Source organism: Sus scrofa, chromosome 2, assembly GCF_054392235.1.
Source record: "Sus scrofa isolate SSC_HxYL_T2T_F1_AM1 chromosome 2, Sscrofa_HxYL_maternal_Yorkshire_Landrace_v2.0, whole genome shotgun sequence".
Taxonomy (NCBI): domain Eukaryota; kingdom Metazoa; phylum Chordata; class Mammalia; order Artiodactyla; family Suidae; genus Sus; species Sus scrofa.
This window is the reverse complement of record NC_139384.1, coordinates 155,334,869-155,359,330: the sequence shown is the minus strand read 5'-3', so window position 1 is coordinate 155,359,330 and position 24,462 is coordinate 155,334,869. Positions and strand designations below refer to the sequence as shown.

Below are 24,462 nucleotides of genomic sequence, written 5' to 3'. Positions count from 1 at the left end.
GTAAACATCACTACATCAACTGAAAGGGCTCCAATTAATTAGCGGTACTGCTTCTGCAAAGCAATAGTCAATTCATTGGTGCACTAGTTGAAATTTTTTTTTTTTTTTTTTTTTTTTTTTTTTTTTTTTTTTTTTTTTTTGCTTTTTAGGGCTGCACTTGCAGCCTATGGAAATTCCCAGGCTAGGGGTCAAATCTGAGCTGTAACCACCAACCTGTGCCACAGACACGCCAGATCCAAGCCACGTCTACGACCTACACCATAGCTCATGGCAACGCCGGATCCTTAACCCACTGAGTGAGGCCGGGGGTTGAATCTGCATCTTCATAGATACTTCCTGAAATTTCCTAAATACAAATCTTTATTTGTTTCCTAAGTCAGGGAGGGGAATCAGTAAGACGTGTAACAACTGTACATAATTTCCAGGGCTGTTTCCATTGCAGACAAACATTTTAGGTCATGACTAATTCCCTTATTATGTAAAACATGATGTTTGTGTCACTATTAATATTTTGATAAATCGCTCTTGTAGGGGACATCTGTTGTTTTCTACACAGCCTTTTCTCCTACTTTAATTTAAAAGCTCAATTTCGGACGGGAGCATCTCTCCTCTCCCTGTCTTGCTCTCTCTCATTTCTGCTCCACTCTTAGACATCAGTGGTAGGCACCTGACCTAGACCTTGCCAAGCAGAGTGTATATCTCCTATATCTCCTGGTCATACTCAAGGATGCAGGGAAGAGCCTGTAACTCAACTAGACCCACGAAGCTCCTTCCAGAAACATACACTCAAACTTCCAGAGAAGAAGAACTTGCTGTCCACCGAGGTTACTAAGCTGGCAGAGTGTTTTAAATCCAGGGACTGTGGGCCACCAGGAGGAGATAACCTTCCCAGGAATAAAGCCAAAACAGAGGACAGGAAAGCTAAGAGACAGAGGCCAAGTCCTTTTGGTATCATTTGAGCCCCTGGCTCCAACCATGCCTAAAACGAAATCTCCTCCTGACTTTTAAGTAAATCAGTACATTTTCTTTTTTGCTTTAATAGTTGAGTTTCTTTTAAATCCACCAACAAATGTCCTGATAAAATAGTAAAGGCAAGCTTTGTGTTGTTTCCATGAGAAATTGCCAAGTAACTTGGAGGAGACCCTTCATAATTCAAATGGCTCATGCCCACCTCCTAGAAATGCTCCCTGACCAGCGTTTCCAAACCCACACCTCCCTCCCTCTCTCTGAGCACCCAGGTGACTTCTTCATGGGTAGGCAGGGCACATTTCCGCAAGTCTGCCCGACCTGATGATGACTTGTTACTGTACCTGTTTCCACTGTCTCCAGATCTCAGATTATATCTTACTCATTTTTACATATCCCTGCAGCCTTACACTGGGGCCTAACATGTGCTCCTTGCTATTTTGTCGAAGAAAGGAATGAATGGGAGAGAAAATTACTTGGAGAAGTCCCTTCTATTAATAAAAACTCCATGATTAGTTGAATAATAAAATTCATATCAGAACAATAAAATCATATCAGAAGGCCAAAGTAAACCAAGCATATTCAAACGGATGCCTCAAAGCGTCAATCATTGGTGGTGGTTCAGCTGAGAAATTTTCTTTTCTCTGGTCATTAGGATTGAAAGGCTGGGTAAATGGGGAGGAGACGTTTCCCTCCCTCCCTCCCTTTCCCTCTCTCTCTCTCTCTCTCTCTCTCTCTCTCTCTCTCTCTCTCACACACACACACACACACACACACACAAAACATGTACTATTTTAAAAATTCCATAAGATTTATCAACCTCTCTTCTAAAATGTTAAAGCTGAAAACGACAACCTGTGTGGCAGACTATAGGTTGTAGGTGGTTAGGGAGGAAGCAGGGGGGGCCGTGGTAGCCAGAAGTTTGCTGGGTTATAGTAGAGGCCCTCTTTTATGACATGGCAAAGAATAACGAGATCCTGGGAAGTAAAAACGAATATCTGTGCAGCACAAGGGGACTGAGTGAAAGAGTTTTGCAATGAAAATGAGCGAAAAAAATCTACTGTAGATTGGGATTGGGATGAACAATTGCTCCCTCTACGTGGGCAAAAAAAATATTATTATTATTATATTTTTGTCTTTTTAGGGCCGTACCCGCGGCACATGGAGGTTCCCAGCCTAGGAGTCTAATCAGAGGTACAGCTGCTGGCCTACCCCACAGCCAAAGCAACGCCAGATTCCAGCCGCATCTGCAACCTACACCACAGCTCATGGCAACTCGGGATCTTTAACCCACTGAGCGAGACCAGAGATCTAACCGGCAACCTCATGGTTCCTAGTTGGATTCGTTTCCGCTGCGCCACGATGGGAACTCCTATGTGGGCAAAAATCTTAAAAGTTCTAGATGAGGAGTTCCTATCCTGGATCAGCGGTAACGAACCAACTAACATCCACAAGGATGAGGGTTTGATCCCTGGCCTCGCTTGGTGGGTTGAGGATTCCATGTTGCCCTGAGCTGAAGTATAGGTTGCCGATGCAGCTTGGATGCCACATGGTTGTGGCTGCGGTGTAGGCCAGCAGCTGCAGCTCCCATTCCACCCCTAGCCTGGGAACTTCCATATGGAGAGGGTGCAGCCCTAAAAAAATAAATAACTAAAAATTAAGAAAAAAATAAAAATAAGTTCTAGATGAGTAAGAAAATGTCTGAGTATTTGAGTTTGTCATGACATGTTACCAGTTTTGGGGGTTCCCTCTCCCCTCTCCCAGGGCAAGGCCATCAAGCCTAGCTGTCTCCATGTGCTTCAAAGAGACGGACTTGAGCTCTAGAGCTGCCTCTGCTTCCTTATCTCCTTCCACATGCTGCTCCCAACTCCATCCCTTAGGGACAGCTTTCTGTGCCCTCACTTCCCCCAACCATGGCGCCTTCTCAGCCTCCGCCAGCAGGTCTTCCCTTAGCACAGGCTGTTCCTGAAAGTCCATCTCTTCCAGGGAGCTGCTACATGGCTAATTTGCCTTCCTTGGCCTCCAAAACGCTTCTCCTGTCCCACCATAGCCTCCCACCTCCACTGCCACCTGCCCAGGCCAAATCTCCACCTTCCCCGCCCCGCCCCCTCCTGCTTTCGGTCTTAGCTCTTAACACCCAGGCTCCAGACTGCTTGTGGAATGAGCTTTCCTGTAGTAAATGAGAGCCCGTCCTTAGTCAGACTGCGGATAAATGTTTAACAAGAGCCGGGAGGGAGTATCTCTGTATCCATCTATTGCACATTTTACTGATAGAAAAAATGCAGAGAACATTATTCACCAAAAAATAATAAAATATACAACACTTTACAATAAATCCCACTGATTTTCACTGAATGGCTTGATTGATTTTTGCCAAACTCTAATATCTATAATCAACCTACAGCTGCAATTCAATTGTGTTTGGCAAAAGCAGATCATGTTTGGTTAATATTCAATTTGGCAAAGAAGTTGCTCATGCCACTGAAGTTCAAACATGAACCGTGGTTGATTTTTTTTTTTTTTAATTAATGAAGGAGATGAAAGTGAAACAAAAAAGGTGGACACGTGGACTGCACTTTGTTAATGCCATGAGTGCTTCTTTGTTGATCCAATAATAGTTTTCACGTGCTGGAAAACTATTCCTCCATTTTTTCGTGATCATAAACGAACACACTTTGCAATTCAATCTTTACTGTTAAATTCTCTCACTTTCTTAGGTTTAGACAATCGGCAAAATGAATCAAGCTCTGATTTACATGGTTTTCCAACTTCTGTGGTGTAAATACTCCACCACGACTGGTTTCAAACTGCTGAAATGACATCTTCGAATGCAGAGTGGGGGAAAGATGTGTCCCATCATTATCGTTATGCAGGAGAGCTGGTATACAGCGCAGACAGAAGTAACCTGAAAACATAGCTAGTCGTAAAATAACTAAGAAGTAAAGTGTGGAGCATTCATTACTTTTGTTTTTAAAGGATTATTTTATTTCATTATACATTTCTAAATAATTTAGTTGTTAATCTTGGCCATGATTAATGACTGACTTACCAGAATTCCGGAAAATGTAACCATTAGCTCCCCAAGTGGGCACAGCTGGCTCCACACACTTCTCCGTTGCTACTCCTCTGCTGAAACCCTCAGACCACCCATTCCACTGATGACCCCTATTTCACTGATTATGCGGAGAATGCGCTAAGAGAGGTCATAACAATGTCTGATAAAATTAGTCATTACTTTGGTTGTGGTGAATTAGTGATGCAAAATTCTGCACATCCCTCCCTGTTCTCCCAAGCTTGGTGTTTAAAAACTACTTTTGTATGCATGATCCTCTGTGACTTACAGATTCCTGTGAGATTGTTGGGGGTAGATATTAAGCTTCCTTTACAGGTAGAAAAACAAAGCAGAGAAGAACAGAATGACTGGCCTCAGCCCATTCAGTTAAGTAAATGACAGAACAGTATGTCAGATGCAGGTCTTATACTGAAAAACAAGGGGCTAGAGAAAATATGATTGGCCAATACAGACATCCCATTAAAAAGTGGTAACAAATGTCCTTTCTAACATTCCCTAGTTTGCTGTGAAACATGGTCATATCTTGTTAAGGGATCCCTACACCAGGATGTTTTGATCTTTTAACTCCACCATTTCTAACTTAGGATAAAACAAAGCCCAGTGTAACCTAATAAAGAAATAAGGTATTGGCACCAAAATGGAAATGTAGGTTCTCAAAAATGAGCTGAGAGGTTCCACCTAGAAATGGAGCAGATTGAAACAATCTCTACCAAAGAAACATGGGACAGAAAAGGAGATTAAATCAGAAGAGGAAGAAAGCTAATGACATAATGGCCAGCCACAAATGCCACAAATGAAAAACAAAGTACGTAACACTTGTTAAAATTATTCTGTGCACTTGCTCCAGTGTCTCCAAACACTAAAAGCATTAGGTTCCTGCTCACGGCAATGTTTATCTCATTTATCTGCTGATATTTACCTCTTCTTTGAATCAGGTATTGTTTACACTAAGTTCTGCCAGCATCAAGAATATACACTTAACACGACACTCAGAGAGCATATCATTGCATAGTACAAATTGTGATATTTTAGGTTGCTTGAGATGAAATCATTGAAAGCATCATAAGAAGCAGCAAAACACCAGGGATGCTGGTAACAATTTAGCATTTCCCAGTTCATGTGGGAATGTTAATTCCAATTACAAAAAGACATGCTAAAGTGGAATTCATTAGGATTAAGAACTTGCTGTTCTAAGTGTGAATTGTTTATAAAAGGCATGTCTGGTATAAAATGCAAATACTGAAGCAGAGAGAGATGGGGCATTCAGAGCTCAGCTGGGCTCCCTTGAACCTCTTCCGCTATAAAGTTAAACAAGAATAGAAATGTTTCCCAAAGTCAAGTTACCATTTTAAAGAGGCATCTAAGGGCTGGGATAGCTGCAGGAATAATTTTTCTCCGTTGTAAATTCTGACAACCCTCCACAGCTTCTCATATTGGATTAAGAGAACATTAACATATTCAGTGAACTGTCATATTCACAATTATTAAGACATACAAAAGTGATAAAAATTTGATTCCAATTCACAAATCTAATATCATAGATTTAATGTGGGGTGTGAGCGGTTAGAAGAACAGAATAAGCAGAAACTACAGCAACAGACAGGGAATCATGCATGGGCTGTAGGAAAATAAGTTACAAGGTATCCGTATATAAAAGGAAAGACGTGTGATAAAAGCAAAAGGGTGAGTGAATGTGGTATACCTGTGCCCTTTCTTCATCAGGGTCTCTCTTAACCAAAAGGACTGCATGCCTGCATCTTAACAAATTCAGTTTCTCCCTTCTCCCTGGAAAACATACTGATTGATGCCCAGGGTGGGGTGAACGCTGGGGTCAAGTTTACTTCCTATATTCTACACATGGCTGTTTCCACTAGTTACAATCTTTGTTTATCAACACTTCCTGGTGTCCCCCCCCCCCCCGCCGCCCCATAAACATGTTGATTCCATTTGTGTTGTTTTTGTAATTGATTTAATTAAATATTAAGTAACATGATGAAATATGAGTAATAAAATAGATAGTTGTGGGTCTATAAAACCCAAATGGAAAAACACCCTATAAGCAGTTGCTGTCAAACTAGGTGGATGAGTCATAAAAATTTAGAAATCTACATACATTTTATTTTGTAAGTATTTTAATTTCTTGCTCTACTTTAAACTGGGGAAATAGTTAATACTACATATTAGTAATAATTACTAATGATGATTGAACACTTAATATATCCCTTCATATATGTTGAACTTGTTTAATAACTTAATTCTATTATCATCCCCATTTTACAGATGATAGAAACTGAGGCACAGAGAGCTAGGTTGCCCAAGATTACATTCTGCATAGAGGTAAAGGCCAGCCAGCCAGTCTGGCTCTTAACAGTTATGCTGTAATGATACAATGGGGGTGTAGTTCATACCTGAATGAAGACACGAACTCTGGTCATTGGGATCTCAAAAACTTTAGCCCTTCATCAAAGGATTAGGAAATGAACAGTCAATCATAGGTCCTAGGTTTTAAAGCTTGAAATTTACAAGCATAGTTTTCTTTATGCTTCTCTTGCTTTAACTAACTTTTTAATTAAATACCAGTACAATCGCTTTAGGGAGGTTATGCCTTTCACACAGGGCAGGTGAGTGTGGCGGTCTTACACAAATACTAGGATGGGAGTTGGGATCCGTATGCACTGGAACAGGGACGTCCTGTAGATATTTGAGGAGGATCATGGCAGGATCTATCTGATGATTTGGAGGAGAAATCTGGCAGTGAAGCCTGGAGTATTTTAATGGGAATGGAAATGATAAAACACACGAACAGAGGGGGAGAATTCACTTGGATAATATATCAATTGCTGGATGGTTGATTACTATTCAGAGTTAAGGTTTTATTGACTTTGGGATATAGTCTCAGACTTTCTCCATTCATTTATTCATTCACTCGTTCATTTAACAAACATCAACTGGGTACCTACTATGCACTGGAGATGTAGTGGTGAAAAAGACAGACATAGGCTCTGCCATCCCAGGTTTTTTACATTCCAGTGGGGGAGACAGAAATTTAAGAAATGAATCCAGACATTAAAAACTATTGTAATGTGCTACCAAAGTAAAGTACAGGACACTAGAGGAACAGAGAGTCATGATTCTTTGTTGTTTGTTTTGGGGGAAGGAGTACCCAGGTGTTTAAACATGAGGCAATAAAAATGAGCATCCTGAGTAACATTTGTACACTTTTCACGAATGCTTTTGGCCTCCACAACAACAGTAAATGCAATATTATGTCTGGTTGGCTCAGCGTTTTGTTCTAACTCTGCAAAATAGGTGCTGAGTGCTCACTACATACTGGGTTCTGTTTTGGGGTGAGACATACAGCAATGAACAAAACAGAAAACATCCTTGCTTTGATGGCATTTGGAATATAGCACCTTCATTTATATATTAAATATAATATATATTTATATTTTAAGACAAATATATTCTCCCTCAGACGGGGATTCACCCTATTTCTTCTCTTTTAGTAGTCACAACTTCCCGGGGTTACAGATTAGTAATTTTCATAGCTAAAGACTTAAGATAGTATATATAAAATACTTTCAGTGGTGCCTGGCAGATAGTACATGTTCAGCAAAGGTTAACTACTGTTAGAATTGCTTTATTATTGCAGTACTGAGTCTCATGTCCTTTCTGGTTCACTGATTTCATCTCTTGAATTAAATTCCATCCACACGTATGGCAAGCCTATCATGGGACTTACCTACTCTTTCATGGAAATTACCAGATCGGTGAAGAAAAACCTCTTTAATATTGTCTGTTTCTACTCTCCATGCTTAGCTGTGTGACCCTGGATACAGCTCAAGCTCCCTAAGCCTCGTTTCCTCAAGTTGGACTATTAGAACAATACCTAGGTATTCAGCTACTGCCAGCAGAAGGGGGCAGCGGGGGGTATGTGTGTAGTGCATGCAGTGGGGGAGGGAGTCAAAAAATGTTAGCCCTACAGCTTAATTCTGACTCTGAAAAGGAGACACTGGGCCCATCTACAGTTTATGTGTCCTTTCATATGAACGTGAAGACCGAGGAATGAGATTTTTTTCCTGTAAAATAAAAGTTAGGCATCTTTAGACCACTGAACAGAAAAATCAGGAAAATTCCACACTCTTGCTCCACTGAAAGTGTTTCCAGTAGTGATTTTTAATTTGAAACAGTGTCTTTTCCCATGTTAAGATAATCCGCACTGGGCCTGCGGGGAAAAAAAGAGTGGGGAGAAAGTTAATTGGGAACTTTTGTAAAAGCAGCTATTATTTAAAAGCAATATACCCACCACCTAGAACTTGAACAGGTAAGACAGATGAGGTGGTTTTTTTTTTTTTTTTTTTTTTTTTTTAAGCATAGATTCAACTATGAAATAGGTTTATGGTATGGAAAGCGGTATTGTATTAGATATCTATTATAGTCCCTTTATATACATATGTGCAAATTATTGTATATAATATATTCTTAAATATATAAATAGTTCCTAGTCTGTCAAGCAGATGTGTAAGGATAATCATTGCAGTATGAGTTACTTAACTCACTTTTAAAACATGCATAGCATATTATTGTGGGTTTGAGTCCTGCGATTTTTCCCATCCAACTTGGTTGTCTGGGGACCCAATCCACTGAAGACGTGATTTTAGAATTTGAGACTTGCAGGGTGGAAAACCTGGCAAGGGGGTCCTGAGAGTAAATTCTTATTTAGTGCACTATGAGCACCCAAGACGAGGGCCTTCCCATTGACTTCAGCCAAGGGGAAGAGGAGAGGAGTCATCTCTCTTGGGTCCTTAAGGGGATCTGTTAACAACTGGGTTGCTCAGCGCGCCCTTCATAAACATTCTCCGGCTGAGGTTCTGCTTCGGCGAAGGTCTAGGTACGCTTCTCTTTTCCCAGGCGGCGAGCTTCGCTTCCTTTTCCAAGATGGCGGCCCCGGCGTCATCTGGGGGCGGCCCGTGCAGATTGCCTCCGGACAGGCGGCTTGCTGGTAGCCCAGTTCTCTCCTGTCACCTCAGATGACACACGGGGCAGCCTTCACGCCCTCAGAACCAAGGAGGGGTGACTTCGCCTGCCCGCGAGCGAGCATCTTGGCCGAGACGGGGGGCGCCCTGCCGGGCGGCGTCACCGGCCTTTACCAAGATGGCGGCGGGCGGCTTCCGGCACGCGCTCCCCCAATCCTCTTCCAGAAGTCGCGGCAGAGCGGCCGCCGCCGGGCCGAGCGCGGCGGGAGGCGAGAGGAGCAGCGGCCGAGCGCCAGGGGCAGGGCAGGGTGGAGCTGCGGCAGCCTCCGCCCCCGTCTGCAGCTGGCAAGCGCTGTCACCTGTGGGGGCGCAAAAGTTCCCTCCCCAAACCCTAAAGCCACACAGCACAACCTTTCCCCGAGTCACAAAAATCGTAATATGTGCGGCCCAAGGTAGGAGGCTCGGTCCCAAACGTTCCCAAGCCCTCTGGACGCGGCGGGCCGGGGAAGGGGGCTGGGGAGGGGGCCTCCCGCGCGGACACCCCTCACCGCACGCCCCTCTCTTTGGGGAAGGGCCACGTGTTTCCTTCGAGCAGAGGAGGAGGCGCCTAACGGGCACAGCTGGAAGGAGTTTAATGCTGACATTTTAAAGCTGCGTGTGTTCTGTTTTATTTGGAGGGGCAGGGGTCCCACGAACACGAAAGGGTGGGCGACGCTTTGAGGAGAGTGCAGCAAATGTCAAGATTCGGGGGCGAGGGGCCTCCACGGGAAACTTGGATGCGGGCCCTGGAGGGGGTGGAAAGAGAGGTCAGGAGTTGCGGGGTTGGCGGGGGGAGGAGGGTGTACTTTGCAAGCAACTTACTGTTTCGCCTGCAACTTGATTTGGGGCCTGCCACCTCCTGCTTTCCTTTAAAAAATAATTAAAAAGTGCAAAGAAATCTAGTTCGCCGGAGGTTTTGCATTTGGCGTGCAACTTCCTTCAAGTGTGAGCGCGCTAGGAGGGAGGGAGGGCGGGCTGGGGGTTGAACTTGGCAGGCGGCGCCTTCTTCTGCCGCCGCCGCCGCCGCCTCGCAGACTCGGGGAAGAGGGTGGGGGACGGTCGGGGCGCGGGGGAGGGTGGGTTCTGCTTTGCAACTTCTCTCCGGGTGCGAACGAGCGGCGGCGGCTGCAGAGTGGGCCGCCCAGACGATGCGGGGGAGGGGGACCCTCCGGCACGCGACTCTCCCCGGGCCCAGAGTACGTATGCGCGGACCCCCTCCGCTCCCCGAAGCCTCCCCAGAGGGCGTGTCTGGCCGTCCAGTCCCGCAAGCGGCCGACGCGCTGCGGCACTGTTTCCGTGCAACCCCGCAGCCCCGTGTGAAGTGACACGCTTCGCACAGTTCGGCCCGGGGGCCACGGCGCGGACCACCCCCGCGGCTGTGCTGCGGGCCGCGCCCTGGCTCCCGCAGCCAGCCCGCTGTCACCCGCTGGGACGCCGGCGGCGGTGGCCGCCGAGGGACAGGGCGAACCCCGGAGTGGGTCCGGAGTCGCAGAGCTGGGCGGGGGCGGGAAGGAGCGGCGAAGAGAAACTAGAGAAACTCGGTTCCCTCCGGAGCCCGTCCCAGAAAGACCAGGTCGGCCGCCGCCGCCTCTTTTTTCCTGGGGCGGGGGGGGGGGGGTCGGGGGACGGGGATCGGCCCCGCGCGGCCGGAGGGCTGCCTGGGTGGGGGCCGTGCCTGGGGCCGCCGGCGTGCAGGCGCCGTCGCGGCCGGGGCGGCGGGGCGGGCGCGGAGGGCGTGGGGGCGGGGGCCACGGCCGCCCCTGCAGTTGCCGAGCGTCGCCAACAGGTTGCATCGTTCGCCGCCGCCGCCGCGCGGCCCCTCGGGCGGGGAGCGGCCGGGGGTGGAGTGGGAGCGCGTGTGTGTGCGAGTGTGTGCGCGCCGTGGCGCCGCCTCCGCCCGCCCCCAGCTCGGTCCCGCTTGCTCGCCGCGGCCGGGCGGCCCTTTCGCGTGTCCGCGCTGCCTCCCCTCCTCCTCCTCCTCCTCCTCCATTTTGCGAGCTCGAGTCTGTGACGGGAGCCCGAGTCACCGCCCGCCCGTCGGGGACGGGTTCTCGTGGGTGGAAGGAGCCGCCGCGGCTGGAGCGGCTGGAGCGGCGGGGCGCCGGCAGCGAGGACGCGCGCCCGGGAGCCCCGGCCGGCGGAGCGGGGCGGGGGGCCGGCTTGTCAGCGGGGAAATGGGGGACTTTCTTCGCTAGGGGCCCTCCCCTCCCCCCATGGAGAAGGGGGCGGCTGTTTACTTCCTTTTTTTTTAAGAAAAAAAAATCGCTCCCGCTCCTCCTGCTTTCACACGCTAAGTTGTTTATCTCGGCTGCGGTGGGAGCCGCGGACGGCGGCGGTGAGCGGCGCCGCGGGCAGAGGTAAGGGGAGGGGAGCGGCAGGCAGGACGGGCCGGGGCCGGGGCTGGGGCCGCGAGGGCGCTCGCCCCCCGAGGTGCGGGGCTGGGGTCGGGGGCCGGCTCCCGGGCCGCCGCCGGAGCCTGCAAACTTTTATTAGCCGCGGGGAGTGGGGGTGGGGGCCAGCGAGGGCCCGGTGGTGGTGACGAAAGGGCAGCGGGCGGGTGACAGCGCTGGCCTCTTCCTCTCCCTGGGCCGCGGTCCCCGGGCCGGGCCGAGGGGGAGGAACCCGAGCTCGCAGCGAGTGGAGCCTCGTCGAGCCGCCCGGGTTTCCAGCCTCGGCTTCCCTGGCCAGGCGTCCTTGCCTCTGTGTGTTGGCCCCCACGTCCCTTTGCTTTTCGCTCCCAGGAGGGCCTCCCGGACATCCCCTTTGCGGGTGAACGCTGAGCCGCATCTGGATCCTACTCGCCCGAGTCTTTGCACTCCACCGAGAGCGCCCGAGCGCGAGCAGGGTCTGTGCCGAGGTGCCAGTGCGTCTCCCTGCTGGCGGGCGCTCAGGGTGTGTGTGTCTGTGTGTGTGCGCGCGTGGACACACGCGGGGGGCTGACAGCCTGCCCCTCGGAGACTTGGGCCGGGCTGGCGTTGTCTGGTGGAAGTGGGCGTGTCGGGGGAAGAACTCAACAGGTCTGCACACATTTCTCTTTGAACCCCACACTTGCTTTCGCCCCCTCCTCGCGAAGGTTTGTTCTTTGGCGCTCGGCATCCCTTCGCGTCTGACGTTTGGAAGCGGCCCCCTTTAGGAAAAGACCCTCCCCAGCCATACTCGCTGCGTGGTGCGGTTTGTGACACGCGCTGGTTTGTCGCTGGGAGATTGCAGACGTGGTAATTGCAGCCCTGTAATGCCACTTAAGACCCCTGGCCATGGTTCGTTAAGGCCGATTACTGGGACAGGGTTATTTGCAATGTAAACGGGGGTATTAGGTCCTTTGAGGGTTCGTTTCGTTTTATGGAGTATTGTTTTGGTTTCGAGTTTGAAGGCAGCTGTCAAAGCGGCCTGGAAATTCATTAGGCTCCAGTTGATTCGTGGTGTTGAGAGATCGTTATCAGGTAAAGGCGGCGGAGGGCGGGGAGATCAGCAATTCACCTTAAAGGTTTGTAGTGGCAAGTCCCCCACCTCGGTCTGCCCTGATCACTTTCCCGGAGGGCCAGTCAAGTTTGTGCTTCTTAAAGCCTCCGTTCAGGAAAAGATTTCCTTTCCTTGGATGGGATTTGACTGTAGTGTCGCAAACGTGCGTATCAAAGCCTTCGCCCGCCTCTTCCAACGTCTTGGCTGTTGAGGCTGCTCACAACCTAACTCTCCTGAGGATAGGCTCAGAATTAGGAGAAGTGAAGGTCTGGAATGCAGAGAAAATTATTCTGAGTATTTTTATTAGGTGTTACTTTACTGGGATTTATATGAATGTGATTCTGCCGTGTTTTTTTCCCTCTGTTTTTCAGTATTCCGATATTTGGAAAGGAAAAGTCTTCTTTTAGCGATTTAATGGTATTTCATACTGAGGGTTTTAAGCAGTTTAAAAACGTAATGTCGCTTCATCTAGATTTATGGTGTCCGAAGCTTGAGAGAGCTGTTTTTGTTATGTTTAAATTAGCTAAAACTGTAGGGAGAAGCTACTCCATGTTCTCTTTTGTACGGTCTGAATTTTTGGTAGCCTGCATACAGTGTCTTTCATTTCATATGTTGACAGTTTGAAGGCACGCACTGTTAGGCACATTCATTAAAAAATAGGAGTTAAAGATTAAGAGCCTTTTCCACGCCTCTTGGAAGAGGAGCAGACCATTGTCGTTTATTTTTCAAGTACAATGTATGGTTTACCACTAGGTTGTACCAAAAGGTTTGGATGAGTGGTAGGAAGGGAATTTGGAGATAATGAGAGAATTCTAGTATGGTGTTTATCAAGTGGTAGGGGAATGGGTTCTCAGAAAAGCAGACAGCCTTGATTGGTTGAGAAGAGGTAGGAATACTTCTTTTTTAATTAAATACTTTGACATTAACTTGAACCTTGAGAATCATCAGATGTAATGAATTATAATGTCTATGATTAACAAAGTTCCTGTTTTGTGTGTGGCAGGATGAACAGCCGAGCTTAGCGTGATACAGTTTTGTCCTTAGCTGTGCTAAATGGACGGCATTGTATTTTTAAATGTGGCACCTGGAGTGGGAGCCGGGGACCCAGTTCTTTGATGCTACTGGTCAGAAACTACTGATAGCAAGGAACCAGAGTTACCTAAAGGGTTCGTTTAACAGGCTCTTACTAATGGGATCACAGAGATAATGTGACTTTACAGCTTATTATGTGCTCCCTCTTTTTTGTAGCTGATACCCACTGATGGACCCCAAGGAATCGCTGACCCCCCCCAGCAGAGAAGAAATCCCCAGCAGCGTGCTTGGCCGGGAGAGAGCCCATGTGATGGACTTCTATAAAAGCCTGAGGGGAGGAACTCCTGTGAAGGTTTCTGCAGCTTCACCCTCCCTGGCTGCTGTGTCTCAGCCAGACTCCAAGCAGCAGAGGCTTGCGGTGGACTTTCCAAAAGGCTCAGGAAGCAATGCACAGCAGCCAGATCTGTCCAAGGCAGTTTCACTCTCCATGGGACTGTACATGGGAGAGACCGAAACTAAAGTGATGGGAAGTGACCTGGGATTCCCACAGCAGGGCCAAATCAGCCTTTCCTCTGGGGAGACAGACTTCCGGCTTCTGGAAGAAAGCATCGCAAACCTCAGTAGGTCGACCAGTGTTCCAGAGAACCCCAAGAGTTCAGCCTCCGCTGCTGGTTCTGCTGCTCCGGCAGAGAAGGCGTTTCCAAAAACCCACTCTGATGGGGCTCCAGAGCAGCCGAATGTGAAGGGTCAGACTGGCACCAACGGGGGTAACGTGAAGTTGTTTACCACAGACCAAAGCACCTTTGACATTTGGAGGAAGAAACTCCAGGATTTGGAGCTTCCTTCTGGGTCTCCAGGTAAAGAGACAAGTGAGAGTCCCTGGAGCTCAGACCTCTTGATCGATGAAAACTGTTTGCTCTCCCCTTTGGCAGGAGAGGAGGATCCCTTCCTCTTGGAAGGAAGCTCGACCGAGGACTGTAAGCCTCTTGTTTTGCCGGACACGAAACCTAAAGTGAAGGATAACGGAGAGCTTATCTTACCGAGCCCCAACAGTGTGCCACTGCCCCAAGTGAAAACAGAAAAAGAAGATTTTATCGAACTCTGCACCCCAGGGGTGATTAAGCAGGAGAAACTGGGCCCAGCCTACTGTCAGGCGAGCTTTTCTGGGGCAAACATAATTGGTGGTAAAATGTCTGCCATTTCTGTTCACGGGGTGAGCACCTCGGGGGGACAGCTGTACCACTATGACATGAACACGGCAGCATCCCTTTCCAAACAGCAGGAGCAGAAACCTCTTTTTAATGTCATTCCCCCGATTCCTGTGGGTTCAGAAAATTGGAATAGATGCCAAGGATCTGGAGACGATAACTTGACTTCCTTGGGGACTTTGAACTTCTCTGGCCGATCAGTTTTTTCGAATGGCTACTCAAGGTAAGAGGCATGCTTTCTGTTTCCTAAGACCGGCTCGTTTGGGGTAGATTGATAGATTTAAATGTTGGCTTATGGGTCCAGCAATTCATGTGTTTCTTTCATGTGAGTGAGTTTAAAGGGCCTCTTGAAAGTAGGTGTGGTATATAATCCAAGGGGTTTATCTGTGCAAAAACAAATAGTTTCGTTTTTTTCTGAAATCGTGGCATTCATTATCCCATTGACCAGAGTTTGAACATTTTATGTAAAAATTTAAGATGATCTGTCCTCATTAACAGGTATCTTTAAGTACAGGTGATGTAAGTTCAAGGAGGTATAATGTCTGGAAATACGTTTACTGTGCATATACTCCTTTGAGCTGTTTGAGAATATGCGCCTACATGACCGTGAAAAACAACCCTTAATACTTCACGTAATCAAATGCTGTGTCGTATTTGTACACGTGTGATGTGCTGACCTGAAGAGATGAAAGGGTTAAGAGTCAGAGGTGCTAACCCTGAGGCCTTTTCCTCAAACCTAACCTCCGGTTGGAGAAGGTGAGTTCTGAGCTTGCTCAGGCAATGCAGTGAGCAGTGTACCTGACCCAAGTTTCAGCCTTGGGACTTGCCCTCAGAGCAGCTGACCTGAAGCAGATGAGCTGCGTCTGCTGATGGGGCTCTTTAAGAAAGAGATGGGTGGCAACACGGAGCTTGATGTCACTTTCGGATATTCCTACCGGAGTTCCCTGGTTTGTGACTGATGGCGAAGTGGTAAGCTGCAGTCCGAGCTCTGTTTGATGAGCTGCTCTCTCTTCTTTTTTCTCATTTATAAGTGTATTGATATTTCCCTTTGACCTCGACGAGGGCTGTTAAAATGGAATTACCAGAAAAAAGTGCTAAATTGAGGTGTATCTGTTGGTAGGGTCTAAGTTCATTGTCCCATGCCCCCATCCCCCAGTCCAGGTCACTGTATGTCACTTTCCAGGTGTGAAGGAAAATAGAAACCTGTAAATGTAGGGACCCAAGATTGATTGATCAGTGGGTTCTTTAGGGGAAGAGGGGGAAGACAGTGATTTCTTTGTACATCAGTGCTTTCAGTTCTTAAATGTTAGTCCTGCCTCCCATTAAATAGTCATTGAAGATTTTATTTAAAACTCTCTTCAAAATGCTTTCTCTACTAAAGGTATATTCTAATACGGAGGTGTCTCTTCCTTGCTCTTTAAGTAGAAAGCTTTTCTAATTGGGGGAAATAATTAGATTTAGGCTATGTTCTATTCCTTTAAAAGATAAATGTTCCTTCCCAAAAGTTAAAAAAAAAAAAAAAGCCTTCGTTCCTGTGACTTAATGTAGACTACCTACTAATCTGTTATTCAGATAATAATTATCTTTCACTTAGAAGAATTCTACTTCACTTTTTATTGCTGTCATTCCGAATTAAAGATTTTAGATGTTTTCATAAGGAGATTTGAGATGTTATCACATAAGCTGTTGTGTTTAAATGTTAAAAGACACGTTTAAAATTTTTCAATTTCAAATTTTGGGCAGTGGAATCCTGATTGAATGTGCTTGGTTGTCTTAAAAGAGTTCAGTACAGTTGGTTTGACTAAGCTATCTCTAGGAAATGTACAATTGCATTTTCTATTGATTTAGAAAATGCAATTGTACCAAGAAAAATAAAATCTCAGGAAGGGCTTCGTGATTATTAATGATTTTTGTTCTGATACTCACCATAGTATGGTTTTCATTTTCCCTACTATAAAAAAGCATTGTCAATCACCTATACTTCAATAAAACTTTAAAAATGAAAAAAGTACTTCAAAAAGTAAAATCAAGGAATCAATTCACACACACAAAAGCATGGAAGAAGAACTTAGCATTTCCCATTCACTGTAAGCTTTCATTAAGCCCTGTAAAATCTGGAGTTAAAGAATGTCTTACATGCATCATTTAAGATAATTTTAATATTTTCTAGTAATTTGTAACATGTAAAATGTGTCAGCCTCATAACAGCCATATGATGGTAGGCAAAGCAGTGATGTTATGGCCTTTTCAAGATTCTTCAATAACCAATGAAATGATTATTTTAGCTGATGTGTGATTTGGAATTATAGTCAGTTTTTGTTCTAATGAAAAGGTGTAATACCTTTACAGGATCATTGAAGAAAGTTGGAAAATTTTATACCTTAGCAGCCTTAAGGTTGAGAACTGTGATTACCCAGAACAAAGCTTCTTCCCAATAAATTGAAACAATGTTTCTTTTTTACCATCATTGAATTAGCCTATTGTTTCCAAACAATGGCCCTGAAACAACTAAAATTGGTTGCTTTCTTTATATGTTTTAAGTGGTTCCAGCCAAACACTTTGACCAGTGACCCTGATTAATCATCAGATAAATCAGCATGTTGAGACCATAATTACATTGAATGCTGACTTTCCCACTTTAGATATAAAAATGTCAAATCCTCTAATGACTTGCATTCTGTTTAAATTTTTTAAAAGCATAAATTGTAATTTGACTTTTTAAAAACGTCACCTAAAATTGCTTCTTCTTAGCATGTTTAAAAAATATGTTATACTCTTTTTTGGGGGGTGGAAGTCAGTTCCTTCTGATGTGTCAGCATAGCACAACATCCAGTTACTACATTAAATTGTAAAATTACGTATATCATGATTGAGCATTACAGGTATTTTAAGTTCATTGATAGTAAAACGAAACTATTGATACTCAAATGCATTCTTCGAGTAAATATTATAACTTAATAGACTTTTTAAACAATGAAAGTCAGTCATACATTTGGCATAACCTTGTAACACTGAGGATTTTTGGATTTTCAGCATTGTTTTACTTAAGCACTGGTGACACTGCTGGAAAGGGGCAAAGCAGTAAATGGTAGATGGTTTCAGGTAGAATTAAGAGCTTTTGTTGGGATTATATTGAAACTTCAGTGCTAAAATGTTGATCATTTTCTGAAAGGTAAGGGGATGGGAGAGAAGGAAAGATTCGGGATGAATTTGTAAACACAGTCGTAGGTGGAGTAGAGGGCTCTGTTGATTGGCATTTAATGAAGCTATAAAAAATTATGTATATTTAACATCTCATTATTAATTGCATCTGTGTCTAATTTTACTAACAATGAAAATGACCTGTACAAACACAGCATGATTCAGTCCCTTTTTCACTTTTCTTAACGACAATGTGTTGGAAGTTTTCTCAGAGAGGAGGCGTAAGGAAGAGGGTTTTATTTTGATGAACTCCCCTTCTTAGTAGATACTTTCTTCCTGCTTTTCCTTTCCTTCTGAAAGTTCTGGCAGTGAGTGTTCCAGTGTCTTTTTTAAGCTTAATATTTCTGATATCCTCTGATAAAATGATTTCTGAATGTTAAAGGAAATTTGCTTTGATTTATGTATTTGCTTTTAGCTTTAGGATAAGAATCTTCTCCCCCTCCCCCCTTTTTTAAAACCCTTTACTTCACTATGGCTATATTATTTGTAAAAGAAAGAAAAAAAAAAAAAAACCCACAAGCTGAAACACCTTGTGTATTCAGGTGTGTCAGTTTAGCGTGGAATGACTCCAGTAAAGAAATGTGTGATTAGCATGTGGTCAGATTTTATTGAAATTACTTCTTGCGATGTTTCTTTGGCTCTTCCATGATATTTTTATACTGGATAAATAACTTGTATTTATCAATTATAAAATGATAAATGCTGTTTTGGTTGTACCTATGGATGTTCCAAATAACGTAAAAATCTGACCGCCTTCAATATTTTATTGACTGTTCATAGATTTTATGAAAAAGCATAGTCTGAAAGACACTTGCGTAAATGTAGGTTAAATGCAAGTTGTATTAATAGTAAAATTCATTTGTGGGTAGAAATCACTTTAGGAGCCTGAAAGAGAGAAAGAGAAGGGTTATTTTAGTATGAGTGCCTCATGTGAACAAACACCTGTATTAGTGGGTTGGTTATATAAGTCTAAGTCTACTCTGGCCTGCAGGTGATTGAAACAGCCTAGTTGTTGGGAAATCTTAATTTACATTGCGTTTAAACTAAGTCTGGGGCGTATTTCTTAAAACACATTTTTCTTTTCTTTTAAGATCACATCTGATTTTACTGAGTAGTAAATTCTTATTAGGTGCTACTGTTGATGTGAGCAAATTAAAACAGGCAAAATAGCTTTGCGTCAAATAGCGTCTACCCTTCTAAGGACGTCTTGGTAATTGTGTAATACAGTATTTACAGATATTTGCCAAATTCATGGGCACTTGTTTCCATATTTCTGAGTCATGGAAAATGTATATTGGTGAATATGTTGCAAAAAAAAAAAAAAAAAAAAACCTTAAAGTAATATTTTGTTGAATTAAGCTGTAACTGAAAAAAAAAAAAGGCAATTACTTGGTGAACTTTTTAGAATGGTTTAAAAGCTCTTGCTCTCCTTATTTCTGCAATTTCAGAAAGCCAACTGCTTTAATTTTCCTCTGGCTTGTTCTACTTGGGTTTTGTATTTTCCCAGCAAATAAAAATATTCATATGGACAACTTCCATTTGGGGGAAGAAAGCTCCATCAAGGGTTCCTGGCTCTTTGAATTGCACATGATCTTTTTTATACTCAACTGGATTAGCGTGAGTTTTAATGGTGATTTTGTGTTGATTTAATCCATTGGTTTCGTATATGGCAGAAAGTAAGTCATTTTGTAGTGGCTCAGAATTAGCTGTAGATTCAAAGAACCTCGTTTTGACAGGTCGCCTTTTTATTCCTCCCTAGGGCCACAAAGGTCCCGCAAATACAGGTTTCCGGTGCAGTCTGTGAATTAATAGGTGTTGGGGGAAGGGCCCAGGGGAAGAAGAGCAGTGGAGGTGTGCAGGGGTGGAAGAGCGGAAACCAGTCTGGTTCAGCTGTCATGAGTTTAGAGGACCCAAAAAAAAAAAAAAAGAAAAAGAAATTTGGGGCTTGTTTATATGCAAAGGAGTGCATTGCCTAGGATTGCAGTTCAGTTTCTTTTATTTGAGGCCACACTCTATTGTGGCAATATAACCTCGATGTTTATAGGGTCACGTTGTCTTTTGCTGTACTTTATTACAAAAAAGGAGGGAATAGAAATTTTACAACTTTGAGATTCTTTCAGCTAAGATCGCATTTGTGTTTTTCCCATTTTTGTTTAGGCTGCTATTTAATCAGTAAAAATGCAATTACTGGGAGGTAGTTGAAACAGTGATGACATCTTATGTTGGGAGAACCACCTGATGTTTCCCAGCGCGCTTGCACACACTTGGACACAGTCGTCAGACTGTGGAGAGTAACCCTCTTCTTTAGGAATATATTTCCATGGGTTGTGTATTTGCTGCTAGAACATTGAGGAAGTAAGTTCTTATTTAATGGTACATATGCTGTGAATTATGGGATTCTGCCATTTCTAGACACTCATTTAAACTATCTACATTGCCGTGTAGTCCGTAAAGCCGGTCATTTTTTTTTTTTTTTTTTTTTTTTTTTGTCTTTTTGCTATTTCTTTGGGCCGCTCCTGCGGCATATGGAGGTTCCCAGGCTAGGGGTCCAATCGGAGCTGTAGCCACCGGCCTACGCCAGAGCCACAGCAACGCGGGATCCGAGCCGCGTCTGCAACCTACACCACAGCTCACGGCAACGCCGGATCATTAACCCACTGAGCAAGGGCAGGGACCAAACCCGCAACCTCATGGTTCCTAGTCGGATTCGTTAACCACTGCGCCACGACGGGAACTCCAAGCCGGTCATTTTTAATGGAACTGTGGTGTTTTCTAATTTTATCTCTGGGCCAACTTAAATATTAATGACTTATCTTGGTCGATCTGCGTGCTTAAACACTCTTTCAGAGTAACTCAGATATTAATTTTGAGTGCTTTAAAAATTGTTTTGACCAAGTTCCAACGAGATTAATAGTGTCTATAAGACAACAAATTGAGTGAAACGACCTCTTATTTCATCATGCTTTCATTCACACCGTAGGACACCACACACGCACATGGAAAGGTTTTAGCTGCGGGAGGGATCTCATACATAGCAAATCTTAAAGAATCTATCCAGGAGGTCCCGTCGCGGCGCAGCGGAAATGAATCCGACTAGGAACCATGAGGTTGCGGGTTCGATCCCTGGCCTTGCTCAGTGGGTTGAGGATCCGGCGTTGCTGTGACCTGTGGTGTAGGTTGCAGATGCGGCTCAGATCCTGTGTGGCTGTAGCTCTGGCATAGGCCGGCGGCTTCAGGTGTTCAGCACATTATCTTTGCGGGTATTCAGCACATTATCTTTGACTTTTTGTTTTTTTAACAAGCAGTGTGAGTTCACCTCAAGCTGCAGTGTTCAGAACATGAAGGTTGTTGCAGTGAATGTTAAGCCTTTCTTTTTATAATAGAGTTTCTTTCTATAATAAAATTAAACTTTATTCTAGTTTGATTTCATAATTGTCCATAATGGCTGTAGCTATTGTGAAAGGATATTTAATAGCCAATTTTTTAAAGCTGTTGTGAAATGACATCTAATTTGGTACATGATTTATTTTTTCATGCTGGTTGGGGCAATGCGGTGACTTGTGACCTTATGATCATCACATGTTGAACATTAAAGCTCTACTGGTTTACTAAGGACACGGCTCTCCTTTGCTGTTGTTTTAATGTTTTCATGCTTTTGTAAGTATTGGGGATAAGGGTTTCCTTAATTTCATGGTGATATAAATTGCAAACTTGGTGAGCTTTTGTGTGTGTGTGTGTGTGTGTGTGTGTGTGTGTGTGTCAGGCACTATTCTTTTTTTTTAATATTTTTTTAAATTTTCCCACTGTACAGCAAGGGGGTCAGGTTATCCTTACATGTATACATTACATTTACATTTTTTTCCTCCACCCTTTGTTCTGTTGCAACTTGAGTATCTAGACATAGTTCTCAATGCTACTCAGCAGGATCTCCTTGTAAATCTGTTCTAAGTTGTGTCTGATAAGCCCAAGCTCCCGATCCCTCCCACTCCCTCCCCCTCCCATCAGGCAACCACAAGTCTCTTCTCCAAGTCCATGATTTTCTTTTCTGAGGAGATGTTCATTTGTGCTGGATATTAGATTCCAGTTATAAGTGATATCATATGGTATTTGTCTTTGTCTTTCTGGCTCATTTCACTCCGGATGAGATTCTCTAGTTCCATCCATGTTGCTGCAAATGGCATTATGTCATTCTTTTTTATGGCTGAGTAGTATTCCATTGTGTATATATACCACATCTTCCGAATCCAATCCTCTGTCGATGGACATTTGGGTTGTTTCCATGTCCTGGCTATTGTGAATAGTGTTGCAATGAACATGCGGGTGCACGTGTCTCTTTTAAGTAGAGTTTTGTCCGGATAGATGCCCAAGAGTGGGATTGCGGGGTCATATGGAAGTTCTATGTATAGATTTCTAAGGTATCTCCAAACTGTTCTCCATAGTGGCTGTACCAGTTGACATTTGGTGGGCTTTTTTTTAAATCTTCAGATCCCTTCCAAACAGTTGGGTTTAGTTACTCAGTAGTGGAAATGGTAGAAAGAACGAGACTGAACGTCGAAGGCTTGAGGTCTAAAGCTGAGCCGAACCCGTCCATGGCCTTGACTGATGAGGTGTTTCAGAGGCAGGATACTTTTCCAGTTATATCTAAATTATTTTCAAAACACGTGTGTGTGTTTCTGTTTCTAAAATTCTGCAGTCCTCTTAACCTATTTTTTTTTTTTCTTGAGTGGAGGCAACCTAGGCAGGGAATGGTATACAAAAATTGGTTCTTGGACATTCTTTGTACATTATCAAGTACAAGATGAAAATAAACCCAGATTTGGTATTTTTAACAAAAGAAGACTTGAAAATAATGTCATCGGTGGTACATAGGAGATAACCAGATAAACACAGTTGTTGGTAGAGCTTGGGCGGTGGGGCTCTTGAATTCTTGGAGCTGGCTTTCCATTCGTTTTAGGTATAGTGACCCGAGAGCTTAAAGGTACTTGAAGGTTCACCCCCCCCCCCCACAACACACTCTCTTTTGTTCATCAGCTAAGGAAAGGAGACCTATAGAAAGTGTCTCGAGAAGGAGCACAGAACTAGTTGGTGGTATTACCGCTTCGAATACCTCATTCTCAGTAGTCTAAGCTCCCCAGCAGGCTTCCCTTAAGATCTGCTCTCTGGTTATGATGCGCATGAGCCATGTGTTTCATAAAAGTTACCAGGAAATCACTTACTTGAGATTTTTAAAAACAGACATTATCCGTATTCTTTTCAGCATAGTCAACCTTTTTTCCCCCTAATGATGGTTTTCCTCATTATATGGCACCACTGGGCTAAGGATTTTGTATGCCTTCATCTCATTTAAACCTCTCAACAGCCCTCCGAAGGTTTTTAATTCTAGTTTCTATATTGTTACTGATTCTGTTGATAGCTTTATAGTATAGAAGGCAGCTGTTATTTACCTTAACTTCACAGGTGGGAGAATTTGAGACATTTAAAGAGAAAAAAAAGGAATATTTAATATTTAATAGTGCTCTAAAGGGAAATATTACTAATACTGTGTTAGAAATCCCTCTTGGGTCTTAAATACTTGTCACTGGTCACCAGTGAATTTTTAAACAACATGTAAAGGAGCAGTGGGGTCCAGCCTCTCTGCTCTCTCACGCCTATTTGTGTAGTCACTCACTGCTCTCTGTCACAGTTTCAGCTTCTGCAAAATAGTGAGAGCACCCAGCATTCTTGCTTGCAGAATTTGAGTGTGGTTGTTTACTTTGAAAATTAAAAAGTACTGTAAAAATTCGGTGTGGAATTCTTAAAGCTCTGCCAAGTCTCCTGAGCTCAAGCCAGCATGACCTTCAACTGGCTTAAGTACATTGGGACATGTGTGCCTGTGTAGGTATTTCTTCTTTATCAAGCACAAAGACTGTTTCAGGGTCTGCTGTGTATTATCCCTGAAGGGTCCTAGATCCCATTTCATAAGGATTAATGTATTGAAAGCTTTTCAGTGCCAAGATCATTTTTTTGCATTTTTCTCAATTTTTTTTTGTCGTTGTTAGCTTTTCACTACTATCTAAATTTAATAGCCATATTGATAACTTCAGCCACATTGTTATCTTTGTTTAAAATAAGTGCTTGACTATCCCTTTTCTGTTTTATTGTCTGGTGTTTTGTTTTTTGTCTTTTTGGGGCCCCACCAGCGGCATATGGAAGTTCCCAGGCTAGGGGGTCAAATCAGAGTTGCAGCTGCCAGCCTGCACCACAGCCACAGCAGTGCATGATCCGAGCCACATCTGTGACCTACGCCGCAGCTCATAGCACCGCCAGATCCTTAATCCACTGAGCGAGGCCAGGAATCGAACCCATGTCCTCATGGATACTAGTCAGGTTCGTTAGCACTGAGCCACAACAGGAACTCTTTTTGCCTGGTGTTCTTATAAAATCAAGTATGTAAAGATTCTTTTTTTTTCTTTTTTTCTTTTTTTTTTTTTCAATGGCTACACAACAATATATGGAAGTTCCTGGGCCA

The 24,462-nt window shown here is 44.3% G+C and overlaps 1 protein-coding gene across 14 annotated transcripts in view; it reads left to right on the top strand.

Annotated features, from left to right (window-relative positions):
* The window catches only part of NR3C1 (nuclear receptor subfamily 3 group C member 1), a 246,016-nt gene that overhangs the window by 127,803 nt on the left and 93,751 nt on the right, over nt 1-24,462 (top strand). For 2 of the 14 annotated variants that reach the window (XM_021080408.2, XM_005652953.4), the window contains exons 1-2: nt 9,415-9,467; nt 13,762-14,976. In XM_021080408.2, the coding sequence (XP_020936067.2) occupies nt 13,775-14,976 (1,202 nt within the window). In that variant the 5' untranslated portion in view covers nt 9,415-9,467; nt 13,762-13,774. 14 annotated transcript variants of the gene reach the window in all.